The sequence below is a fragment of the Diabrotica virgifera genome, chromosome 2, assembly GCF_917563875.1.
Source record: "Diabrotica virgifera virgifera chromosome 2, PGI_DIABVI_V3a".
NCBI classification, from domain to species: domain Eukaryota; kingdom Metazoa; phylum Arthropoda; class Insecta; order Coleoptera; family Chrysomelidae; genus Diabrotica; species Diabrotica virgifera.
The window spans coordinates 272,956,183-272,983,524 of NC_065444.1; the positions used below are offsets into that span (position 1 = coordinate 272,956,183).

The window sequence follows — 27,342 nt, forward strand, 5'->3', positions numbered from 1 at the left end:
TTGCGACTGGCACTGGCCAAAACAAAACTCTACATCACCTGAAATAACACCTTGCTAGGACACTCCAGAGATACAACTTGCTCCAACTCATTATGCAGGGAAAGATTCAAGGAAAAATAAGCATAGGGAGACGCAGAATATCGTGGCTGCGCAACCTGAGAGAATGGTACGGATGTACATCAAACGAACTTTTCAGAGCAGCCGTTTTCAAGGTCCGAATAGCTATGATGATTGCCGACCTCCGTCGCGGAGATGGCACTTGAAGAAGAAGGACACTCCGAAAAGACCAATATATCTCGCAGTCACACTAGACCCCCGATTAATATACAGGTTCCACTGTGAAAAAACTTAGTAGAAATAGTAAAAGGGGCGCCAAAACCACAGTACTAAGATCAACAGCGCAGGCGCTATGCTACTCAACGGCGCAATACGCATGCCCGGTATGGAAGAGATCGGCGCACGCCAAGAACGTAAATGTCAGTTTGAAGGACTCTTGCAGACTCATTACCAGGTGTATGAGACCCCAACCCCTCTGAATAAACTGTATAAAGGTTCAGGCCTCTCGGATCCTGACTCAGAGCGAACCACGAATTCACCGAAAGATCCAAACAAACCTACAATCTGCCACGAACCGTGTCCTACCAGACTAAAATCAAGAAAGAGTTTCCTTAGCGCTCCTATTGATGAACCTCCCCCTGTTATCCACTATCATAAACTCCACAAAGCAGGAGTTTGAACCGGTGTAGCACCGACCAATACACGTCAAACCTTAATAAATGGAGTCTACTGAACGGGAATGACGACAAGTATGACTGCGGAGCAACACAGAATATGGAACATCTACTAGCCTGTCCAAACAGCTCGCATAGACTCACCCTCGATAATTTAATTGATAGGCAACCGACTAGCAAGAGATAAGCGAGATCAGCATTCATAATAATAAAGTCTCTTTTCAGAAGTCACTATTTACCACTTGGTTCCAAAATCTCTATCATCAGATGCTATGTATTTTCTACGTAACTACTACGTAATACTATGTATTTTCTAATTTTATACGGAACAGAGGCCTGGATATTTTCCGAAGCTTCTTTAAGGAAACTAGAGACATTCGAGATGTGGTGTTACATACGCATCTTAAGAATTTCGTGGGTGGATTGTGTGATTAATGTTGAGGTCCTACGTAGAAAGGACAAGCCATTCGAGATAATTAACACCATCAAAGAGCGTAAACGTTGGCCATGTTATGAGGGAGGAATGAACAGAGATATGGTTTCTTGCAACTCATTCTTCAGGGCAAGGTATTTGGAAAGAGAGGACCATGGAGACGAAGAATATCTTAGCTTCAAAACCCGACAAAGTGGTTCAATACATCGACAACCCGACTATTCCGAATAGCAGCAAGCAAAGTTAGGATAGCCATGCTGATCGCCAACATCCGGAACAGATAGGCACCATAAGAAGAAGAAGAACCGACTAGTATTGGGCTCAGCCCAATACTGGGCTCAGAAACTATAGTTTTCCAGACACGAAAAAGTAAAAGTAAGTATTAAATTAATTTCTAAACAATGTTCGGAAAACCTGGAAGCATCGGCTGCTGTATATTAATATTAATTAAAAAATCTTGGTTTGCTAATTTGCTAGTAGTAGAAACAGTAGTTGTAGAAATGTTTATATCTTTTTATTTCGCATCTACACAACCCTGGAAAAACAACTTGTACTTAAAAAAATCATTTCTACTAATATATTGGAGAAATCTTTAAATATTTGGAGGAAAATACTGATTTATCTAAAAAAAAAAAAGAATATAAAACATTTCCGAGACTGTCGTCCACTATCACTGGGTGCTTAAAACTAAATGGTTAACCTTCACTATCACAGAAAGTTACAGAATTGTATAAAAAACGTTCTTCTTTTTATACAAAACCAATTCGATATATTTATGTCATCACAATAAAAATATATATGCGAAAAAATAACCATATAAGTATCGTCGGCGATATTTCACACTGATATTGGTCGGAGTTGGACAATTTTAGGTTATGTAAGAGGTTCAGAACCGAACTGGCCCATTTTTATACAAAAGTATACAAATTTGACGATATAATTTAACAATTATACACTTGCTTGTTTCAATTGCTGCTTCAGTTTGATATCCTTTAAGAGGACTTTTACTTCCTAAATTTTCAAAAAAGGAGGTTTTTGTTTTTTACGTAAAAATATTCTTTAATATCATATAAATACTAGCCTAAAATTTTATTTAGACATTCGAAATAGAAATGAAGTTAAGCTGCATTTATAACGGTACCTTGTCCAGCTAAAACTCGTATGTGTACAACACGGCGCCCGACACCTCACCTGGGCACCTGCAACCTGCTTTCCAAAACTTATAAGGGTAGCACGTGTGTTATATTATTGAAATTTATCGCAAATTATTGTTTTGAAAATCTGAAAAAATACCTGAATCTGTTGGTCATTTAAAGGCAGTCGAAGTATTTAAATTTGGAAAATTGCTCTAAAAAATAAATTTGGTGGCAAACATGTGGTAGAAATAGCCTCCTTGATAGCAGCCTGTGCCGTTAATGGAGGAGCTAAAATCAATCTCACCGTAATGCACCTTATGGCAATAAAAATTAGAGAAATAGTAACGAGTTGGTCGAAAAATATCGACGAAGCTGATATGGCTCAAGCCAATAGAAGGAGCAGCTAGATATTAAAAAAGGTGAAATTATTAAGAAGAAAAAACCTTTGACCAATCATTTATAGCTTTTAATGGACAATGAGGGCACAATGATAGACAAAGACGGAGTATTTGGAATGTTCGCTTAAAGATGGAGTTACTACAAATAAAATGATATCTTTGGATGGTCAAATGATTGTAAAAAGTGGGAGTTTTAAATATCTAGGATCGGTATTACAGAGTAATGGGGAAATAGAGATGCACGCAATATAATTAGGGTTGGATGGATGAAATGGAAGGAAGAGAGTGGTGTGTTATGTGACAGAAAAATTCCAATGAAACTGAAGGAAAAATTCTATAAAACAGCCATAAGACCGGCTATGATATACGAAACTAAATGCTGGGCAGTTAAAAAGAAAGAGGAACAGCGAACGCATGTGACGGAAATGAGAATGCTTAGATGGATGTGTGGATTGACAAAAAAGGATAAAATTAAGAATGGGTAAATTAGTGGAAGTCTAAGGTGGCACCAATTGATGCCAAAATGAGAGAGCCTAGGTCAAAATAGTTTGATCATGTTCAAAATCGAGACGTTAATCACCCAATACGAAGAATTGCTGAAGGTAAACTAGACTTTAACGTTAACGTTAATGGCAAGAAGCTAAATCACCTCAGATTCGCTGACGACATTGTGATTATAGCGAGCTCATTCGAGGAACTGCAAATTATGATAGAGGAACTCGCAGGCAGCTCCCAATACGTCGGTCTAAAAATGAACATGAAGAAAACAAAAATAATGACAAACACAGATGACCCCAGACGCATAACTATAAATGGCAGTGAGATAGAAAAAGTCCAGGAATATATCTACCTAGGCCAAATCCTGAAACTTGACAAAGAAAACCAAAGTGCGGAAATTAATAGGAGAGCAAGACTAGCATGGGCAGGATTTGGAAAACTTGGTTGGATACTTAAGAACCGCAAAATACCTCAATATTTGAGGACCAAAGTGTTCAACCAGTGCATCCTTCCTATCATGACATATGGGTGTCAAACCTGGACCCTAACCAAGGCAAATATGAATAAACTAGCTACAACAGAAAGAGCTATGGAAAGAGCAATGTTAGGTATACGACTGTCAGATAAAAAGAGGAGCGACTGGGTAAGATCAAAAACAAAAGTCGAGGACATAACAACAAAAGTTGCCAAACTTAAATGGAGCTTTGCAGGCCACACTGTTAGACAAAAAGACCAACGTTGGAATGCCACGATACAACATTGGAGACCTTACCAAAGTAAACGACCGAGAGGAAGACCACAGATGAGATGGGTTGATGATATTAAAAGAGTAGCCGGAACGAATTGGAAATATGTTGCTCAGGATAGAGACCGATGGAAGGAGTTGGGAGAGGCCTATGTCCAAACGTGGACGATAGAAGGCTAAGAAGAAGAAGAAACTAGACATAACAAATATAAGAGATATAACAATTAAGCCCAGGAAGGCATTTGAGTATTAGTAACAAATATTAGAAAATATATGGACCAAAAAATATGTTATCAAACTTGAAATCATTCAAGAGATCAAGCGTTAAAAAAGTTGCGAGAATAATCTGGAGTTGAACTGATAATGGGTAGAATCAGATAAATTTTAGTAATCAAGAAGAGAAAAACACATAGTTTGAGCGTGAATTGAAACAGGGTGATATTTTGTTTGTCATAAAAAGTCATCATAACTTTATAACAGTTTAAATGTAATTTGTTAAAACAGCACCTTACTTGGACGTCGAAATATATGTTATGGACGTATATTTCTTATAAAGGCACTTTCATACTACACAACCTACTATAACTTCTTAAATAACCTAATGTCCTCTTACGGTGTAATTCCTTGGAAATTCAGATTGTTGTTTGAGATCATCACAGAATGTTTAAATATCATTGCGTAGCATTAAATAGACAGACTTTTTCTTTACGTACTAAATACCAACACAACCAATTAATAAATAAAGATGGCATGATTATAGTACGCTCACATGTCAGTATTACTATACTACATTCAAAACACACCCACCGGTGGGTGTTCTTTTAATGCTAATACTTTAGATCACCCCCGTATACAAGTACTTGTTTTTCGTTCCTTCTATCTCTCAATCTCAAGGCGACGATAGCTTGGTGGTACCAAGGGGAAGGTCGAATCTCGAACCATGCATTCATCATTTATTCTTATAACTACAAGAGCAACGCAAAGATGCTATTTTAAATTTATCTATGCTATAGGTATAATACATTTGTTTTTCTTGTTTACAATACAGTTTAGTTTAAGTGATTTTGTTTTATGTTATTATTACGTGAAATTCAAATAATATTTAACTACAATCAATACATTGTGGTCCTTCGAGCCGGATACGATACAGCGACCTATGTATCACAATGTAGGGATTGTAGTTAAATATTATTTGGATTTCACGTAACAATAACACAAAATAAAATTACTTAACCCTTTCATTACTGACGAGATATGCCTAACGCGACTTAAGTGCTAACTCGATTTTTCGCTGCATTTACATTGTAGTGTTTTGGTCGAGCCTTGGAATTGCTTCATCCATAATATGAATCTAAACTGACGTTATAAAACACTTTTATCTACGTACTCAATAGAAAGACAACTCGTTTCAGTCAAAGAAAAAACAAATACTAACCTCTAGACGAATGTTCTGCATATCTGCATATGACACTTGAAGCCGTCATGCGCACCTGACAGTAGTAACGGTATGACGTCTTTAGGCGTCATCACCATTCAAAGGGTTAAACTATACTGTATTGTTGAAGAAAAACAATGAAATATACTTATAACAAAGATAAATTTAAAATAGCATCTTTGTGTTGCACTTGTAGTTATGAGAATGAATGATGAATGGTTCGAGGTTCGACCTTTCCCTTGGTACCACCAAGCTGTCGTTGCCTTGAGGTTTAGGTGTAGAGAGAACGAAAAAACCCTTCACGTGTATAGAGGGGTGCTCGAAAGTCTTAACGAGTGGCTGTGTCGTAATTTCTAACCAATGACAACCTGCAACGTCATGACACACACACACACCAATGGGTGTGACCTCATGCTTATCTTGGTTTTGTCTGTAGTATAGAGGAATAATCAAGAGAAATAACTATTAATAACACGGGTAAAAATGAAAATAGTATAAATAACTTTGGTACTATCTATTGGTACATTCTGCTTACTTCAAACACCAACCGATTCCAAGGTCTACACTCTGGCTTCCAAACTAATATCGCCAATGACCGTTTGTCAATCGTTCGCATACTCAGACCTAGAATTATAAATCTGATCCAACTCCCTCAGAGTATTCAGCATGTAGTAGCTGTTACTGCGGCTCAGATTGCCCGGCCGAGCCGTACAGCACCACCTTACCACGCTATCCTTACACCTAGTTATTACCCCCACCATATACCGCAACGTAGTATGTAAGGTACTGCTCACCTCTCGATTGTCCTTCTCTTGCGGATCGGTGAATTTGACGGAGTGTGTTCGGCTGGCTTCGTGTTCCCGCCAGTCGTCGTCGTCTTCGTCCTCGGTCGCAGCGCCATCTGTACGGGACAAGGTACTACCATTAGAAAGACCTGGCGTTAGCTCATGATCGTGATGGTGGTAAAAGCGGCCGTCGGAAGCTAGGCGGGTGCACATAGTGGGAAGAGACAGAAAAACAAGGTGCTTTACATTTACGAACACACACACAATGCAAAATAATAAAAAATATACACAATAAAACAAAATGTTAATTGAAGCCTTTCCATACCTATTAGATACAAGTAAATATTTGTTGTACTGTGTAGTAGTTTTGTTACATTTCATTTATTGTGCGATCTTGAATTTGTTACAGATATATCGCTCTGTTGGATATCTGTTAGAAAATACTATCCAAATTGCTAAGAGAGAGAGAGAGAGAGAGAGAGAGAGAGAGAGAGAGACTAAACAAATTAGAAGATTTTAGAACAGAAATCCTGACCACTTGCTATCAGCATAAGATAATCCTACGTAAATCCTAGGAAAAAAAATCTATGGAACACTGAACTCTTTGGGGATACCGATGAAACTGGTAAAGAGTTAATTAAGGTAAGATTGTCACACGAAATCATGTAGTATAAAGAAGCTTCTTATTTGATAAGTTAGAAATCAAAAGTGGTCTCACACAAGTCGACCTTTTATCTACGACTCTGTTTAATCTAGGACTGGAAATCATTCTCAGAAAAAGATCTCGCATCAATATCTTAATAAATCCTAATCTTAAAGATAAAGAATCCCTTAAATAAATCCTACAGAGCAAAAAGAAGATGGTCCATTCAAAGTGAACGATTTTACTTCTGGAAATTATTATATACAAGAAAAAGGACATGAAGAAATAAAAATGAGAGTCAGAATGGAAAGGAGAAATAAAAAATGGGACGTCTAAGATCACTGATGAAATCCAAATATGTATCCAGAAAAAAAAACATGGTGACATATGGTAGTAAAGTAATGACAATGAAAATAGCAGATGTGAATAAATTGAAAAGGCGAAAAAAAAACATGCTCAAAGGTATGTATGGTGCTAAAGAGAGGGTAGAAGGTGGACAGGGTGTCACATATCCTGCTGCTTGGTGATAATTGGTGGTAACAGAGCCTGCTGGAAATAAAACTGAGAGGCAGGTCACACTAAATCATGTAAATGGTTGAGGAGATGATATTATCGTTGTCAGATCGGTGGAAATCAATCCACACGTATGTAAAGAAGAAGACAGAGGAAGAAGTATGACCCGACTTGGGGTATGGTATGGTGTCCAGAAGAAAAGTGAGTGTGCACGGGAGAATCAAAAGACGATGAACAAGAAGAGAGAAGGATAAAGTATATTCTAGTAAAGAAACGTATGAGACGCAAAAAATAATTAGGAGGCCAATGGACGTGTTTTTAAAAATATTATTTTCGGGGGAGGGGTTGTAAAGATATTATTTATATGAAAAGGTGTACTTTATCAATACACAAATATTTTTGGGGGGAGGGGGTTGTAAAGATATTATTTATATGAAAAGGTGTACTTTATCAATACACAAATATTTTTTAAAGTTGAGTGCCTTTTCTTATACCTGTGTTAAATTTACTTGTCTCTAATAATTTTGTCTTTCAATAAACAATCACAACACAACATCAATTTCATAACACTAAGCATATCTACATTACAAAATAAAATGTTTTGCTGCTCATAATATTTTTCATCAAATATTGTTAATTCATAAAACCATTAATTTAATCAATAAATAAACAGCAAAATTTAGGTCTATACGAATACAAAATACATAAATTAATATTACAGGCTGCCTTGATTGCTTGTCACAATATTAAATAATTATTTATACCCCAGGCTGTGGGTGAAAAAACGTGATATAATTCAGGAATTTTTGAAACCTATCAGGTGTTGTAAAGGACGATGCCAGGAATAACTTCTACTAAAATGTAACCAAAAATATTGTGCGCTTTTTTTTTAGTTGCGATTTTCATTTGTTAAATTTGCAATTTTTATTGATTTTTAATTTTGTAGCTTAGGATATTGATTTTAGAGAAAAACTTTTAAATAGAAAGTTGTAGTAAATTAAAAAACCTACAATTTGAGCTATGGTAAGTTTAATTTCGTTAATTGGTTATTGCAAAACAGCCTGAGAAAAGTCCAAAATGGCCGTTTTTTACAATTGCATTATTTATTGTACAAATAATTTTTTTTATTTTTTAAAGCTTTAAAACGAAGATCTTTCAATTCCAAACATAAAAAAAATTGTAAAGCCAGATTAACGAATTTGTTGCTTAGATATTATAAATTGTTTATCCCAAGAGGTAAAATGTCGAAGGCTATACCTTTTTGAAAAAAAATCGTAGAAAGTTAGTGAAACATCCAATCTCCTTCGAAAGAGTTATGTTTTCATATTCTGATATAAATAAATGCATAAAACATTTTTAAACCTCTAATTTTTGGATTTGAAAATAAGGGGGCAAATTTCGTTATAAACATTTAGAGCTGAAGCGGCCCTGTACATCCTATGAGTTTTTAACTTACATATTATTGTTGCTGAAGATGAAATGAAGCTTTATAAAAAAATAAAAAATTTCTACGACCAACTGAAGCCGAGATAATTTTTGGGTTTGCAAATAAGGGGGCAAATTTCGTTATAAACATTTAGAGCTGAAGCGGCCCTGTATATCCTATGAGTTTCTAACTTACAGATTATTGTTGCTAAAGACGAAACGAAGATTTATAAAAAAATTTAAATTTTCTACAACCAACTTAAGCCGAGATCATTGTTTTTTTTTTCTTAAATCATTGTGCCTTTATTTATAACAATTAAGAAATTATTTTACAGTCATTGACTAAAGAAAGACTTTATTATCTTAAAATAAAAATTATTATAAAATATAATTATATTTAATTATTAAAAATTATTTTTTAAATCGGTGCTTTTGCATGCGGCCGAATTTTGCAAATCGCCCGGCTCGCTTCAAATCCGCGCGCTCGGAAAATTTTTACGTAACTTGTATTAAATGACAGAAAACAATTTAATAATATTACCATTATAATATACAGTCTATTTACCACTGTATTTGTTTTTCTTTATAAACTTTTATATGTGAAATCCAAATAGAATAGTCACTACAAGAAGAAAAAGTTTTATGTATATTATAGTAAGAAGTAACATTATTATTATTATATTTATATAACAATGAAAAAATTAAAAATATAGTTATATATTTCATATATATGTATCATTTTTGTAATATTATTTCTTCAGAAATGAAATTTCACATATAAAAGTTTATCAAGAAAAACAAATACAGTGGTAAATAGATTGTATATTATAACGGTAATATTATTAAATTGTTTTCTGTCAAAATTTAATACAAGTTACGTGAAAATTTTCCGACCGCGCGGATTTGAAGCGAGCCGGGCGATTTGCAAAATTCGGCCGCTCGCAAAAGCACCGATTTTAAAAATAATTTTTAATAATTAAATGTAATTATATTTTATAATAATTTTTATTTTAAGATAATATAAGTCTTTCTTTAGTCAATGACTGTAAAATAATTTCTTAATTGTTATAAATAAAGGCACTACGACTTAAAAAAAAACAATTATCTCGGCTTCAGTTGGTTGTAGAAAATTTTTATTTTTTTATAAATCTTTGTTTCATCTTTAGCAACAATAATCTGTAAGTTAAAAACTCATAGGATGTACAGGGCCGCTTCAGCTCTAAATGTTTATAACGAAATTTGCCCCCTTATTTTCAAACCCAAAAATTAGAGATTTAAAAATGTTTTACGCATTTATTTACATCAGAATATGAAAATATAAATCTTTCGAAGGAGATTGGATGTTTCACTAACTTTCTACGATTTTTTTTTAAAAGTTATAGCCTTCGACATTTGACCTCTTGTGATAAACAATTTATAATATCTAAGCAACAAATTCGTTAATCTGGCTTTACAATTTTTTTTATGTTTGGAATTGAAAGATCTTCATTTTAAAGCTTTAAAAAATAAAAAAAATTATTTGTACAATAAATAAAGCAATTGTAAAAAACGGCCATTTTGGACCTTTCGCAGGCTGTTTTGCAATAACCAATTAACGAAATTAAACTTACCAGAGCTCAAATTGTAGGTTTTTTAATTTACTACAACTTTCTATTAAAAAGTTTTTCTCTAAAATCAATATCCTAAGCTACAAAATTAAAAATCAATAAAAATTGCAAATTTAACAAATGAAAATCGCAATTAAAAAAAAAGCGCACAATATTTTTGGTTACATTTTAGTAGAAGTTATTCCTGGCTTCGTCCTTTACAACACCTGATAGGTTTCAAAAATTCCTGAATTATATCCTGAAATTGACCTATTTTTCACCCACAGCCTGGGGTATTATAAGAAAAATTTGACCCCCTACCATGACACCTGACTTACCGATAGTGCAGGCCAGCTTAGCACTAGGTTGCACACTAAGAGCATGTTGGGTGCATTTCTCGATATAGCAGAAGCATTCGATAATACCTCTTCGAAACAATTATTACAATGGCAATTGGGCTGAAAGGAAAAGTCAAAATAAGTTGCAGGTGGATAGACTGTATGCTGAAGAGCCGTGTGATACATGCAACGTTACTGGTGGACATCAGTACAGGTAACCTGTTGAGTAAACTACTTTGGAGTAATGTTAAACTCGAAGCTTACTTGGAATCAGCAGATGGAACGAATGATGAAGGTAGAGATAACTCCTTTAATGGTAGCCAAAGGCAATCATACAAAAATATGGGGTCGATAACAAGACATGTTATATTGCATTTATAATATTGACGGTAATAGCAACAATAACATAATGTATCAGTGGAATCTCTATATCAACCAAACCCCTGTAGAAAGAGTGAGGCACTACAAATACCTCGGCACCATAATAAATGAAGAATGGACCAACAGCCAAGAGATAAGAGCGCGCATCGGAAAAGCTAGCAAGAATGGGGAAGAACCGAGAAGTACTAACCACCATCAAATCTCGAAAGTTGGAATACTTTGGACACATTATGCGAAATAAATCCAGATATGCCCTCCTATACAAGACATCATGCAAGGAAAAATATTTGGAAAGCGAGGTCCAGGAAGAAGAAGAACATTCTGGTTCAAAAACCTCAGAACCTGGTTCAACACAACATCTGTGCAGCGTTTCTGCGTTGCTGCAGATAAAGTGAAGATTGCCATGATGATCGCCAACATTCGTCATGGATAGGCACATCAAGAAGAAGAATCAGTGGAATGGTGGCCACAGGTATAACACAAAAATGCCTCCACCAAATTGAACAAGGCATAATAACTTACTTGCTTTGGAACTACGAAATTACAGGTTCTGTCAGAAGCATATCAGCAGCAGTTATGCACCCATTACTGTTCGTCTTCCTGTGTAAATCGTTATAAGGAGGGTGGCGGGAATTGAATAGTACAGACTGAGAACTACCTGAGTCACCTCATTTATAAAATGAGTGATAACAAATAGACGATGATTTCTGATCCATATGGTACCCCGATACATGCCTAAAATACCTACCTTTCCAGGTTGACATCAACCCGCAAGAGGTATGGGACGGCGGAAAACCACAACTCAGGCTAAAGAGTTACGTATGGTGCAAGATGTCTAACACTACAGAAGGACTAGGTGAAGAAATCTACAGTAGTGGTATAAATATAAAATCTAGTCTATTTGGAAAGTCTAGGTGACACGGAACACAAGGAGAAATGCCTAGCAGGATCACGCTTTCTAACTGGACATTTGTCAGTTTAGGTACATTCACAATAAGACCGTTTCAGGAAGAGAGACTCAGATCTAAAATAGTACCATCCTGTGATGATATGACTGAAAGTACCAAGTCTCCAAAAATACTTAGTACCCATTCACTAGACACTAAAAGAGTTGGTGCAGGATTGCAGAAATCTGGAATGGATAACATTAATACACTGCAGTACCAGCGGTCTGACAACATTATTGTTTTAACGTTACAATTGGATTCATCATCATCATTGGCTCCACAACCTCTGGTAAATCTTGGAATGTTCTAGAATTACCTAACTTCCATTCCTTTCTATTCTTCGCCTTGTGTTTTCTAAAAGAGCTGGTGCAGGATTGCAGAAATCTGGAATGGATAACATTAATACACTGCAGTACCAGCGGTCTCACAACATTATTGTTTTAACGTTACAATTGGATTCATCATCATCATTGGCTCCACAACCTCTGGTAAATCTTGGAATGTTCTAGAATTACCTAACTTCCATTCCTTTCTATTCTTCGCCTTGGTTTTCTAAAAGAGCTGGTGCAAGATTGCAGAAAAATCTGGAATGGATAACATTAATACACTGCAGTACCAGCGGTCTCACATTATTGTTTTAACGTTACAATTGGATTCATTATCATCATTGGCTCTACAACCTCTGGTAAATCTTGGAATGTTCTAGAATTACCTAACTTCCATTCCTTCCTATCTTTCGCCTTGGTTTTCCAATGTAGTATTCTTAAACTCGTATGTTGTCTTCCATCTGGTACTTAAATCGTGTTCTGGGTCTGCCGCTTGTTCTCACTCCTAGTCTTTGGTTATAAATGTGATTTGACGGCTCCATCTCGTTCATTCTCTCTAAGTGGCCTGGCCACTGCAGCCTGTTTATTTTAATGGACCCACCAATACTAGGTTCACTATGAAGGCGGTAAAGCTCAAAATTATAGCGTCTACGACATAATCCGTTTTCCTGTTTTCCTGCACTGCTTTATAAATATGTTTAGTAAATATTAATTTTGTAACAAGCAACAAAGTACCTTGCATCGTGCTAAAAATTTCGTTCCATTTCACGAACAATAAAAAGTTGCAACATATTTAAAGCTTCAATTAACAATTATTATATTCAAAAGCGGGTGACACACAAAGCAAAGCAAGTGTTTCAAATTATTTATAAAAAATACATATTTGTTTTAATACACAGGATGAATCTAACAGTTGAATTATTTTGCACAATCAATTAGTCCGGGAGGTAGCGCCAAATTTTACCGGAGCATTTTGGCATGGCTGTTTTTTATATAGTTAGTTGTTCCAAAGCCTATTAACAAATGATGTGTCAGCTGGCCCAAAAACGCGGCATAAAATGAAACGTTTTGTGAAACGTGAAAATTCACGCTTTTATTATTTATACGACACAATACACAAAAGTATTATAAAAACAATTATTTTTCATTAAAAATGTATAAACATTCTCAATTTTAAAAAAAATTATTTTCAATTTTCAATTATCTTTCAAATCAAAATGAAAGTTTTAAAAACAAAAAGGATTTTCCATCCCGGGAATCGAACCCGAGCCTCCTGGGTGAAAGCCAGGTATCTTAGCCAGTAGACCATATGGATGGAGATAAATATTTGACATATAACTTCTAGGGTTTTTTCCATCTACTGAGTCGCGACAGACATATTCGTTAACAAACAAGTACTAACCCCCAAAATAACTACCTCCTAGTAAAAATTTGACACTACCTCCCAGACTAAATTACATCATACTCAATTGATTACAAAAATGTAGTGAAACATTTTAAATTTTTTATATTTTTGTGTAATAAAAGAGATATAAACTGATAAAACGTAATACTGCAAGCATTTATTTACTACAAACATGACAAAATATTTATTTATAATGCATTTATGATGTCATTAAGTTTGCTCGTCCGATGTTTCATCACTAATGCATTTTGCTTTAAAGTTTTCTTTCCTTTTACCTATATCTGCCCTAAGGGTAGAACAGAGAGTGGCACTTTAATATTTAATGTCATCACCGGTAAAATTTAACTACTAAATTAGAGCAACTTTCTAGGTGCATCGTAATGTAAAAACTAATTTAGAGTTTCTGAAAGGTTACCGGAGATGTAAAAAGTATAGCCAACAAGTATGAAAACAAGATAAACAATAAAGAATATTTAAAAGAAAACTAACATGAGTGAACTATTAAAGGCAACGGCCAAACAAGGCACGAGAAAAGATCATAGGTATTTTCTATGTTGCTAAATCAAATTTTATGTTTGTCATTCTTCTTGTTCTTTTTAACGTACCTCCAGATATTGTACTATTTGAGTATTGCAATGTTAGAATTATTAGGGTTATGATATTCTCTAAACAGCCCCTTGAAGAAATCGTTTTTAAGATATGTTTGCCTCTGGACTGATACAGAATTGCAGTGATTTGGTTGCTAAGTCCATATTTTTTGGACGGTCCTTCTTATATACTATTTGAGGAAGACGCGTGGAGGATGAGGGTACCTGAACTCATCACCTAAGCAAACCTAGTACCTAGTACAGGTATCATACAATATTGTAAAACCAGTGAAAACTAATATTTCCTGTACTTAGTCAGCAGGCAGTTTGATGATGACAGTTAACAAGGTTCAAGTAGGAATGCAACTTTTAACTATGTTTATTCTGAGGAATATGTGGCCTACGAGATGACGGGTTTGAGAACCTTCTAAAGCGTTTGAGAATCTTCCAAAACAGTGTTAATACCCAGAATCCCCAAACTGTATCTCTTACTTGTTCATTACTAGAGTATTGTTCAGTGATTTGGAGTCCAAGTTATGAGAATCACAAATATCGAATTGAATCGATTCAAAATAAATTCGTCAGATAACTGCGGTATAGATTAGGTACTAGAGGGATGCAATTGAATTCCAGTCAGGTCATGCAGATGTTTCATTTGCACCGTCTAGAGTCTACTAGAGGATCGCAGGCGATACTTTGACCTTAATTTCGTATTTAAGGTGTTAAATGGTATTATTGTTGCACCTAGTATAGATTTTTATGTTCCAGCTAGGAATTTGAGAAGATGTCCCTTGCTATCCGCTAGATCGTGCAATACACGTCATGCAGAAAATATGCCTTTAAATAGAATTGTTTCTAGTGTAAATGAGTTTCCAAATATAGACTATGGGAGTCACACTAAATGCTTTTAAAAGGACTACATATTTCACGTGAATTATTTTAATTTGATTTTAATTTTTTTTTGATGTCGTTAGTTTAATTGTAAGTAATGTAAGTTAACTTGTGTTCAATGTTTAATTTTGACTTTTAATTGTAATTGTAAAATGGAGTTTTCCGTCAATAAATATTAATTTAATTATCGGAGTTATACAGATGGTAAAAAGGTATTGGTACCAGTTGCACCAAATTTATAGTATAACTCTTTGATGATTTTTGCTCTAATAAAAAATTGAAGAAAAATCTTCTGTGTAAAAGGTATATTTATTTTAAAAAACCCCAATAAAGGGCTACAATTACAAAACAGAACGTTTTCGCTCTAAAGAGAGCATCATCAGTGTTCTTTACCTAAAATAGGCAAATACCTTTAGACAAAGAACACTGATGATGCTCTCTTTAGAGCGAAAACGTTCTATTTTTGTAATTGTAGCCCTTTATTGGGGTTTTTAAAATAAATATACCTTTTATACAGAAGATTTTTCTTCAATTTTTTGTAATTAATGGTATACAGCCAGCTACCGGAAACCTTTCCTTGTGGATTTTCTCTAATACCGTTAGGCGATCCTACGCATGTGTTCAAGTTTATGATGGCCTCTTTGGATATTATTATTTGAGTTTTTATAAGATTTAAGTAAGAGTAGTAGTAGAAAGACCTGTGCTTGCATGCTTGTGGTGCTGATCCTACTAGAATGTTACGGCCATAATTGTAAACTCTGGCTTAGTCAAACTGATCTGAGGAGTAGCAAATTATAAACTAGCTAGTCTGGAGTATGGTATTAGTGAGATGCTATAAAATATAATATGCATAGAAAATGTAGATGACTAAGTTCAACCCTGTTATAGGATTGTGGGCAGGAAGTATTCTTTTTAATTTTCTCTACTTTGCATTTCTATACTCAGTAGTTTTATATGTATTCAAATTAACTGAAGTATTCCAGCTTTCAACATACGGATATAAAGAATCCATTTTATGTCAACATGATTTTCATAACAGCTAAAGTCTATTAGACTTGGAATATTAATGGTCGTCTTGCTGATATAATGAGCAATTTTGATCATTAGTCAATAATTTACAGTACAATAAAGTATGAGCAATATACTTTATTATATTCTATGTACATAAATATAATATATGTACATAAAATTTTAAATTTTAAAAATTAAATTTGTACAAATACAAACATAAAATTTTATATATGGTATGTACATAAAGTTCCTACTGGTTTCTTGCTAATTAGACGGATACCTACCTGTCTTAAGAATTTAAATACTTAGGTATTCTAACAAAATGTATATAAAATTATAATTATTTTTTGAATTTTTGTAATTAAATTGTTATTAATTAACATGATTTTTTTAACTTTACATTGAATTCAACGTGAAACACTTTATCATAAGTATCGTACTTTTACAAAATATAAAAATGAATCATTGTAAACATCAAAACGTTATCGTACACAAAATTTATCAACTGTTGATTTACCCTGCATAGTTAATTTAAAAAAAATACACGACATAGAAATATCAGTTTTTCCTACGAGCTTTCGAAAATGTCGGTAGAAAAAAATAATTTCTCCGTTAATCTTTGTTCAAACTTAATAACCATTCTCATATTTTTCTAAAGAATAAGGCCCTATATAAGATAAAAATTTGTACAGAATTTCAACACTGTCTCTCAAACCGTTTAGGAATTATGAATTAATTTTCTCTTGATACGGCTTCTTTGGCGATTATTCTTCAAAAATGTTCCCTTTACACAAACCTGAAGGGTGCCGCGAAATTTTTGGACAGAAATTGTTTAAACAAATTCAAAACAATCCCCTATTTTGCTCCGGAAAATATTTTTTAGATTTTCTGGGATATTTTAAACAAAAATTGACAATTTATTTTATACAATGTATAATGCGCACTTAAAAGTAAAAATATCACTGAATTCGTTCCAAACAAATCCTCTCTTATATACCAGTAAGCCTCTCTTCTTGAACCTTCCAAAACAAATCCGTTCCAAACAAATTCTCTCTTATACAGTGAGCACGTAAAGGTTGGAATAAATTCATTTTCTCAAGAATGGATAATTTTGGAAAAAAATCCCGAAACAGGTCAATTTGTATTTTTAAATTACGGTTTCTTGGCATATATATCATACTAGTGACGTCACCCATCTGGGCGTGATGACGTCATCGATGATTTTTTTTAAATAAGAATAGGGGTCGTGTTGCAGCTCATTTGAAAGGTAATTCAATTCTCTATTCAGTAATATAAACATTAGTATAATTATTTATACAGGGCGTCCAAAAAATTTTTTTGGATTAAATTTATTGACATAAAAAAGAAGAATGTATGTAATTTATTTAGTTCAAAATACATTTTACTGCTCTCAGAAAACTGAAAAAAATGTTTATTTGAAAAATAATCATTGCTTTTCGCTTAAATTAAATGTTCAAACGGTCACGAGGCTGGTGGGTGGCGGCTTTAATATTGAATTTAAGCAAAAAACAATATTTATTTGCCAACCAAACATTTTTTTTTTGTTTTCTGATAGCAGTAAAATGTATTTTGAATTAAATAAATTACAAACATTCTTCTTTTTATGTAAATACATTTAATTAAAAAATATATTTTTGGACACCCTGTATAAATAATTATGTTAATGTTTATATTACTGAATAGAGAACTGAATTAATTTTCAAATGAGCTATCAAACGACCCCTATTATTATTTAAAAAAAATCATCGATGACGCCATCACGCCCAGACGGGTGACGTCACTAGTATGATATATATGCCAGTAAGTCGTAATTTTAAAATAAAAATTAACCTGTTTTGGGATTTTTTTCCAAAATCGTCCATTTTCGAGAAAATGAATGTATTCCAACCTTTACGTGCTCACTGTATACCTTGTAAACACAACTTTGCGCAAAAAATTCTACTTAGTTTGTCGCACACTTTTTTCTTTACGTCGCAGACTTTATTTTCTTCTTCTTTTAGTGAAAATTGTGTATACTCGAATCATATCTACACATTATAATCACTTCTCTTCAAAGGGAAATTGTAATTTAACTTGGAAAGGCATATATTTCTCTTGAGATTTAGTTCGCGTGTATCGGTATGCAAAATATGTTTATCCTGTTCTGAGGTTTTGAGTTAGTAACATTTTCGGAGTATTCGTTCCCATTAGAATTTCCTTTGAGCGAAAATATTTTAAATGCAACTAGAATACTGGAGTTCATAGGTCGAAGTTCAGATATCATAAATGGCATATATTACATCAAAAGCAAGAATAATAGTACAACGTTGGTATTAAATTTTGTAAAATCCAGGACATATCGACTGCCGATTCAAGTGTCTTTTGAATAAACTGGTTTACTTTGTCTATTGTAGATATTCCATAATAGTTTTCTGGGCCATAAGACTATTTTCAATAATCTGTCTGTTATTCGCTCTTGGTGCATTTATTTCGTTTTGTTTTTTTTTTTTATTTGTTCCCTTTCGAAAGATAACCGTTCAATACCGCATATTCTTCTTGTATCTTTATTTGCTGCAATTCTATAAATTTTATTTTAAAATCTGCGTAATATTCGTCTTATGACAGGAAGAAGACAAAAATTCTATCAAATCTGCAAAGGCGTATCCGGGTGCTGAAGTAGCTTCTCATCGCAATCCACTTTTGCTGAATTTAGGTTAAATTCAGCAGACACTGTGCGCAGTCCACAAAGTGTAAATCTTGACTCATCAGTAAAAATAATATTAGCCCAGTCGTTAACATCCCAATCGACATGTTCTGTTGCAAACCTTAGGGTAAGAACAGAACAAGTGGGTCGAGGTGGAGGTGTAGGTCGCGGTGGATGGTACTAGTTAAGTCGCAGTCGATGTTGACAGCACATAGCAAGGAGGTCACCTGCGCTGTCAGTCGAACTAGAACCACTATCAAGTGAATTAGTTTAATGAAATTTGAATGACAAAAAGACTGTGCTTTTGCGATGTTGTGTCAGTCAAGTGATGGTGGTGATGAAATGTCAGCTGTATATAATCAGATCCTCCTTCATATTTCAAAAATTTACTGAATTTAATTACTTTAGATATTCAAAAATTAACTGAATACAAAAAAGGGATTATATAAAAAGTATCAACTCAGATTGCGCAGGTAATGACAACTTGGCTTCGAACGGACCAATCACAGGGAAGCATCCTTGTAGGCCGCGCAGTAGACATCCATGTAAAACAAACTCATTTTATTTTCAAAAGCATCGATGTAAACCTCCTGGATGGCATCGCGCTAAACCTCCACCGCGACTTACCTGCTCTGTTCTCTTCCATTCACTACAATGTGTTTGTTTTACATGGATATGGACATCGACCGCGACCTCCACCTCCACCTCCACCGAGACCCACTTGTTCTGTTCTTGCCCTTAAACGTGCCATACGGTGTGCCTGTCGTTAACAGTGGAGCAGTAGCAGGCCTTTTGGCTCTAATTCCAAATTTCCTTAATCTGTTTCTAACCGAATTGGCACTTATTCGAGCATTACAAGCTGTGGCAAGCTCATTTCGCAGTTGTCTAGCTGTAAAATGATATGTATGTAAAGTCTGCAGATGTAAATAACGTTCACCTGCGAGGCTCGTGCACATGGGAACTGGTATTCTTGTGTATCCTCCTCTTTCTCTATACCTTTTTAAACCACTTGAAACGCTGGGTTGGTGGATTTCCATAATATCAGCAAGATATTACTGCGATCGTCCATCTCCAATTAATCCTACAATTTGGGCTACTTGTTCTGAGGTTATATTACTCATTTTTTGTAAGAACGCACCTCCTCATTGAAAAACCGAGCAGACATAATGCACAGATCAAATTCTCGGACACAAATGTCCAAAATAAATATTGTCTTTTAACAACGTTTTGTTAACTGTTTGTTCTTTCGGCAAAAACACGCTTCAACTTGTAAATGTAATGGGGTTGTAGAGGCCTAAAGGAGACGATAGACGAGTATTATAACATTCTGCTAAAAATTAAAAATTATTTGTAAACTTTTTTTCTGTTTCAGAAATTATGCGATACTTTTTGGGATTAGTGTATGATTGAGTCAGTAAAATAAAAAAAAAATGTTAGTGTGACCTATGCGTTTTTTATTAATTAAGAATTAAGGATATCTTTACATAAAAAGAAGTGTTTTTCAAACAATTTATGGTCCCTCGAGCCGGATACACACTAGTAAAGTGAAACAATTATTCAATTCTCAAATTTACTGAAATTCAGTGTCAATGAAACTCATTTCGCGTAGATTTTTTACCCACATCGTCAAAAGCTCGTAGATTAAAGAAAAAACTCTTAAAAGATCTTACCTATCGTAGGTTGGTATTCTTGTTGTGGCAACAGGAAACACGTCAGTACGGTCTTACCCGTATCCGGGTCAGTGTCAGTTTGGAAGGTGAGTAGAGATTGTGCCTGGTTTTCGCTCAGCCAAACAGCCTTCAAGCTCAACTGAAGAAGCGTATAGGGTAGATAAGGCAGTCTGTTTCCAGAAACGTCCAACACGTGGAGTCTTCGGCAGTTGCCGAGAGTGTCCGGCAACATAGTAAGTCTGTTATCTCTCAAACTCAACACGCCTAGCTCGCAGAGATTGCCTATGTCTTCGGGTACCAAAGTAAGACTATTCCTATCGACGTTCAAGTTCGTCAGTTTGATTAATTTTCCAACTTCTACGGGTAATTCGCTTAAAAAGTTCTCTGTGAGGATCAGTTCTTGTAGATTGTGGCAATAGCCTACGTTAGAATTTAAAGATGTTAGTCTATTTTGGTCTACCTTCAAGATGGTAAGTTTTTCTAACTTTCCTATGCCGTCGGGCAGAGTTTCTAATACATTTTGGGATAAATGTAAGTCAGTTAGGCTTTCCAAGCCCGCAATATCTTCTGGAAGATACTCTAGGCGATTTTCGGATAGATCTAGGCATGTTAGGTTGCTCAGTTGGCCTATTTCTGGAGGGAGACTTTGTAATTGATTGTGGTCTAACCATAGTTCTTGAAGTGCTGGCAGTTTTCCTATGTGTGATGGCTAAAAACAAAAAAAGTGTATTTTCAAATGTCTCAGTGGTTATAAAAGTTTAGATTATGAAAATATCATTATATAACAGATAGTGATGTTAAGCAGTCTAAGAACTAAATTACAGCAAATAATATTGAGTTGGAGCCAATAATTATAAGACCAGAGGTGAAAGAGGTATTAAAAAAAAAATAAAAAAAGTGTAAAGCCCCTGTTATAGATCAGGTTACAGCACGAAGACACGACCTACAGGTTCTGCCCAAGCAAATGGCAAATATTTAAGGGGCCGGGTGTATGGACTACTTCAATAAATATGCGACAATTACTACACCATTGCTCTTATACTACAAGCTAGTAAAATCATGCTGCAGATTATCTTAGACCATTTCCAGCCATACTTCTTCCATGAAATACTAGAACAGGCAGGATTTATGCCAGGAAGGGGCACCAAAGAACATATTCTGAACCTAAGATCATTGAAAAATCAAGGAAATTCAATGTAAGCACATATGTGTCTTATTGATTACAGTAAAGCATTCGAGTGTCGAGACAAAATGTGGAAATACCTGGAAAAAATTAATGCTAAAAAACAACTGTTAGTGGTATTGCTAATAAACCTCTAAGTAGAAAACTCAGCAAAAGTGAACACACATGGAGAACTATCGGAGACGGTCAAGATTGGCAAGGGTGTAAGATAGGTCGCGTGGTAAGCCCCATTCTGTTTAACATATATGGAGAAGCCATTATACGTGATGCAAACTTAAGGTACGCAGATAATACAACGTTTTTCGCCGAGTCCTTAGAAGAACTGATGGAGCTTTTAAAACGAATATAACGAGTGAGTTTGGAAGCAAGGCTGGCCATAAATAAATCAAAAACAAACAAAGATCATGATCATAGATAGAAGAAATAACAACCAGCGAGACATTGAATGACATAGAAATGGTGAATACATTTGTATCTGGACATCCTCATAAACAATGCCGGAAGTGCACCAAGACATAAAAAGCTCAGCCATGACATGGCCAAGGAAACAATGACAAAGCTCACCAAAGTATCGAAAAGCTACATCACCATGGATACAAAGATAACGCTTCTAAAAACAATGGCCTTCTCCATTTTTCTATATGGATCTGAATCCTTGTCTTTGAAGGAAGTTGATAAACGGACTATAGACGCGATTGAAATGTTTTGCTGGCGAAGAATGTTGCGAATACTTTGGACCTCAGAAAGAACCAACGAGTTTTTCATAAACAGCTGCATGTTAAAAGTATGGCTTCGAAATATTGTGACTTAAAAAATCACCGCTTACTCTGGTCATGTGGTGAGTAGAGATGGTCTGGAGATGCTGACATTGCAGGGGATGGTGCAAGGAACGAGAGACCGGAGAAGATTACCAACAAGGTATGTGGACCACATTACAAAAGAGGTCGGAGCTCCACTTAAACTTTGCTTCAAAGTTGTAGATCAGCGTTTCCCAAACTTATTTTTCCGTGGCCCGGTGATTTTTGCGTTTATCCTCCGTGACCCACTAATTTGTTTTGCATACCCTGGTGTGTGTGTACAAGAAAACATATTTAAATATTTATTACAGTTATATTTTAATAAAGAATCATTAGCTCAAACAATGTGTGTTTTGTAGTTTATTGGCACTGGTTTTTCACAACCAACTGGCCAGTTTAGCTCAAACAAAAATATAATAAAAAAAAAATAAAAATCAAATACTTTATTAATGAGAAATATCGTTTTTGGTTAAAAACTTCATTTTTGGAGGAAAAAATGATAATTTTATTCTCAGCTCTGCTCCGGTTCGACTTCCCAACGATTCCTATACTTATTTTTGAGGAAAGCCAGTGTTGAAAACCTTTCTTCTTCTTCTACGGCACTACAGCCCAAATTGAGCCTTAGCCTGCTCTTCTCCACACACGGACTCCTAAACGGGCTTGTCCGTCGCTGTTTACTGTGTCTTCCCAGCGCTTTCTTGGCTTTCCAACCGGCCTCTTTCCCTGCATTCTAGCATTTAGTGCTCTTTTTGGTAGCCTATCCTCTCCCATTCTCATCACATGTCCGGCCCATTGCAATCTTTGCATTCTAATGAAGTCTGACAGGGGTGCTTCCTTATATATATATATATATATATATATATATATATATATATATATATATATATATATATATATATATATATATATATATATATATATATATATATTTTATAATATATATATATATATTTATTTTTATTTTATTATTATTTTATTATATATATATATATTTTATAATATATATTATAATATATATATTTATATATATATTATATATATATATCTAAAGTAATTAGGGAATTAAAACTTGAGACTGTCATTTTCAGGTTGGGCGTAGATTTACGCTCCTGTTATGTCTATGTCTCGGATGTTGTTTTTTGATGGAATGTGTCTAAAGATATTCAACCTCTCATCTTTACCGATGAGCCCACGGAGGTTGAAGAGGGCGAAACACATTTCTAAGAACTGGTGTTTGGATCTTTGATTCTATTCGAAAAATTTTTCCCAGCCAGAAATAGTGGATGTGTGAGTTATTCGTAAGGGGATTTTTCCACATTCTCTATTTCATTTGTTTGATTTCGTACGAGTGGTCGTTAAACCAGTACCTGTGGATCTTTTGATCACTGAGTGTGTTTCAAGGATCTACATCTTTTGTTTTTTCATAAACATTATCTTACTTACTCTAAAGTAATTAGGGAATTAAAACTTGAGACTGTCATTTTCAGGTTGGGCGTAGATTTACGCTCCTGTTATGTCTATGTCTCGGATGTTGTTTTTTGATGGAATGTGTCTAAAGATATTCAACCTCTCATCTTTACCGATGAGCCCACGGAGGTTGAAGAGGGCGAAACACATTTCTAAGAACTGGTGTTTGGATCTTTGATTCTATTCGAAAAATTTTTCCCAGCCAGAAATAGTGGATGTGTGAGTTATTCGTAAGGGGATTTTTCCACATTCTCTATTTCATTTGTTTGATTTCGTACGAGTGGTCGTTAAACCAGTACCTGTGGATCTTTTGATCACTGAGTGTGTTTCAAGGATCTACATCTTTTGTTTTTTCATAAACATTATCTTACTTACTCTAAAGTAATTAGGGAATTAAAACTTGAGACTGTCATTTTCAGGTTGGGCGTAGATTTACGCTCCTGTTATGTCTATGTCTCGGATGTTGTTTTTTGATGGAATGTGTCTAAAGATATTCAACCTCTCATCTTTACCGATGAGCCCACGGAGGTTGAAGAGGGCGAAACACATTTCTAAGAACTGGTGTTTGGATCTTTGATTCTATTCGAAAAATTTTTCCCAGCCAGAAATAGTGGATGTGTGAGTTATTCGTAAGGGGATTTTTCCACATTCTCTATTTCATTTGTTTATATATATATATATATATATATATATATATATATATATATATATATATATATATATATATATATATATATATATATATGAAACTTAAAGCTAAAATCAATATCAACAAAAGAATTAATATTAAAATTAAACTCACCAGGCTTCCGGGTTGAACCGCGTCGTTGGTTTCTAGGCCGAGCTTTCGACGTCCTCTCTGACGTCATCTTCAGGGCTTCCGGGGTCTCAGTCTCCTGAGGCTCCAGACACTACACTCACTACTCACTACTTCACTACTCACTGCAATACTGTTGTTGCTGACGCTGGGGCGGTCATTTATACCGTGGACTGATGTGACTGACGTGGCTGTCGATGACGTGGCGGAGTGGGAATTAGCGCGAAGACTATTTGGAGTGGCGCGAAGATTTTTGACGGCTGGAATTGTATTTGTAGATGGAGCGGACGATGTTTTCTTTAGGAGGGGTCTCCAAGTCGAAGGTAAACGGATGCCGTCATCTCTTTTATTGAGACAACTTGGCCGTTTTTCGATTTCTATGGCTTCTCGGATAATCCTTTGTTTATAGAAGCGGATGGGGGCTATGGTTCTGGAGTTTTCAAAGTCAATTTTGTGACCTGTATGAAGATGGTGTTGGCCTAGGGCTGAAACTGAATCGGAATTGCGAACAGATATGGAATGTTCATAAATCCTATTTTGGATTCTACGATTGGTTTGTCCTATGTAAGATCGGGGGCAGTCTGCACAAGGAATTTCATAAACTCCGTGTTGTTCATTTGGAGTTTATGAAATTCCTTGTGCAGACTGCCCCCGATCTTACATAGGACAAACCAATCGTAGAATCCAAAATAGGATTTATGAACATTCCATATCTGTTCGCAATTCCGATTCAGTTTCAGCCCTAGGCCAACACCATCTTCATACAGGTCACAAAATTGACTTTGAAAACTCCAGAACCATAGCCCCCATCCGCTTCTATAAACAAAGGATTATCCGAGAAGCCATAGAAATCGAAAAACGGCCAAGTTGTCTCAATAAAAGAGATGACGGCATCCGTTTACCTTCGACTTGGAGACCCCTCCTAAAGAAAACATCGTCCGCTCCATCTACAAATACAATTCCAGCCGTCAAAAATCTTCGCGCCACTCCAAATAGTCTTCGCGCTAATTCCCACTCCGCCACGTCATCGACAGCCACGTCAGTCACATCAGTCCACGGTATAAATGACCGCCCCAGCGTCAGCAACAACAGTATTGCAGTGAGTAGTGAAGTAGTGAGTAGTGAGTGTAGTGTCTGGAGCCTCAGGAGACTGAGACGCCGGAAGCCCTGAAGATGACGTCAGAGAGGACGTCGAAAGCTCGGCCTAGAAACCAACGACGCGGTTCAACCCGGAAGCCTGGTGAGTTTAATTTTAATATTAATTCTTTTGTTGATATTGATTTTAGCTTTAAGTTTCATTGTATTAACCGCGGAAACCTTTCCGAACATATATATATATATATATATATATATATATATATATATATATATATATATATATATATATATATATATATATATATATATATATATATATATATATATATATATATATATATATATATATATATATATAAGTAGTGGGGTTCCTACGGTCTCCTCCGCATCCCACATTTCGCCCGCCATCGTTTTCGTCAATAGCTCTATCTGCCATAGACTGTTCTATGCCTTTCTTCCATGTTTCTGTAGGCCTTCCTCTTCTTCTTCTATTTATGGGTGTGTAATTTAATGCTCTTTTTGGCCATCTTTCCTCTGACATCCTCATAACATGGCCATACCATAGCAATTTCTTTGTTTCTATATGGCCAACCGTGGAATATAAACTATTTGTCCGTCGTCTTATTTCCTCATTTGGTACATGTTCTAATCTAGATACTCTGCATGCTCTACGTAAGTAATCCATTCCTTCCATCCTTCCTTATAAAGATGATAAAGTTCGTTGTTGTATCGACTTCTGAAGATTCCGTTTTCCCTCACAGGTCCTAGTATTCTCCTCAGTACTTTCCTTTCGAATGTGTCGAGTTTGTTTTTGGATGTTTCTTTCAGGACACAGGCTTCCCTGCCATAGCATGTTATTGGTCGAATTATAGTTTTATAGATTCTCATCTTTGTATTTCGGTGAACACTTTTAGACCGTAATATATGGGAGAGGGCAAAATAAGCTCTGTGTGCCAGCGTTATTCTCTTCTGTATTTCTCCATCTTCTGACCCGTCGGCATATATTTCTACTCCCAGGTATGTAAACTTTCCAACCGTTTCAATGTCATCTTCGTTGAAAACCCTGCCTAACACTTATAGGTCGTAACAAAAGAAATTAGAAACTATCGCTTTTTCTGCTAAAACTTGCTACTCCTGGTGGCAAGATAGCCAAAAATCTATCAGTGGTATTTTGTCAAGTATGTCTTTGAGTGCCCTGTCACACGATAGTTCAGTTATACTGACTCAATATCTATATCCGGAAGTCTTGTCTCGGATTCTACTCCCTATCCATGCTTTGTTGCTGTGGATAGGGGGAAAATATTCCTTCAGATTTGCCCCAGTCCTAGCAGGTGTTCCTTGAAATCTCATCCGGCAATGATTCACATTATACTCTTTTTGTAGTTCTTTTAG

At 35.2% G+C, this 27,342-nt stretch overlaps 1 protein-coding gene across 7 annotated transcripts in view; it reads right to left on the bottom strand.

The window, feature by feature from the left end:
• LOC126880627 (protein lap4-like) overlaps nucleotides 1-27,342 on the bottom strand; it is a 506,864-nt gene that overhangs the window by 359,280 nt on the left and 120,242 nt on the right. For 6 of the 7 annotated variants that reach the window (XR_007696657.1, XM_050644640.1, XM_050644642.1 and 3 more), the window contains exons 4-5: nucleotides 20,589-21,297; nucleotides 6,171-6,358 (exon numbers count right to left, since the gene is read on the bottom strand). Coding sequence is in view for 6 of the 7 variants with exons in the window: in XM_050644640.1 (XP_050500597.1) it covers nucleotides 6,171-6,358; nucleotides 20,589-21,297 (897 nt within the window). In the remaining variant the exon portion in view is untranslated. The remainder of the gene's footprint in view (nucleotides 1-6,170; nucleotides 6,359-20,588; nucleotides 21,298-27,342) is intronic. The other variant, XM_050644639.1, reaches the window with a different exon arrangement.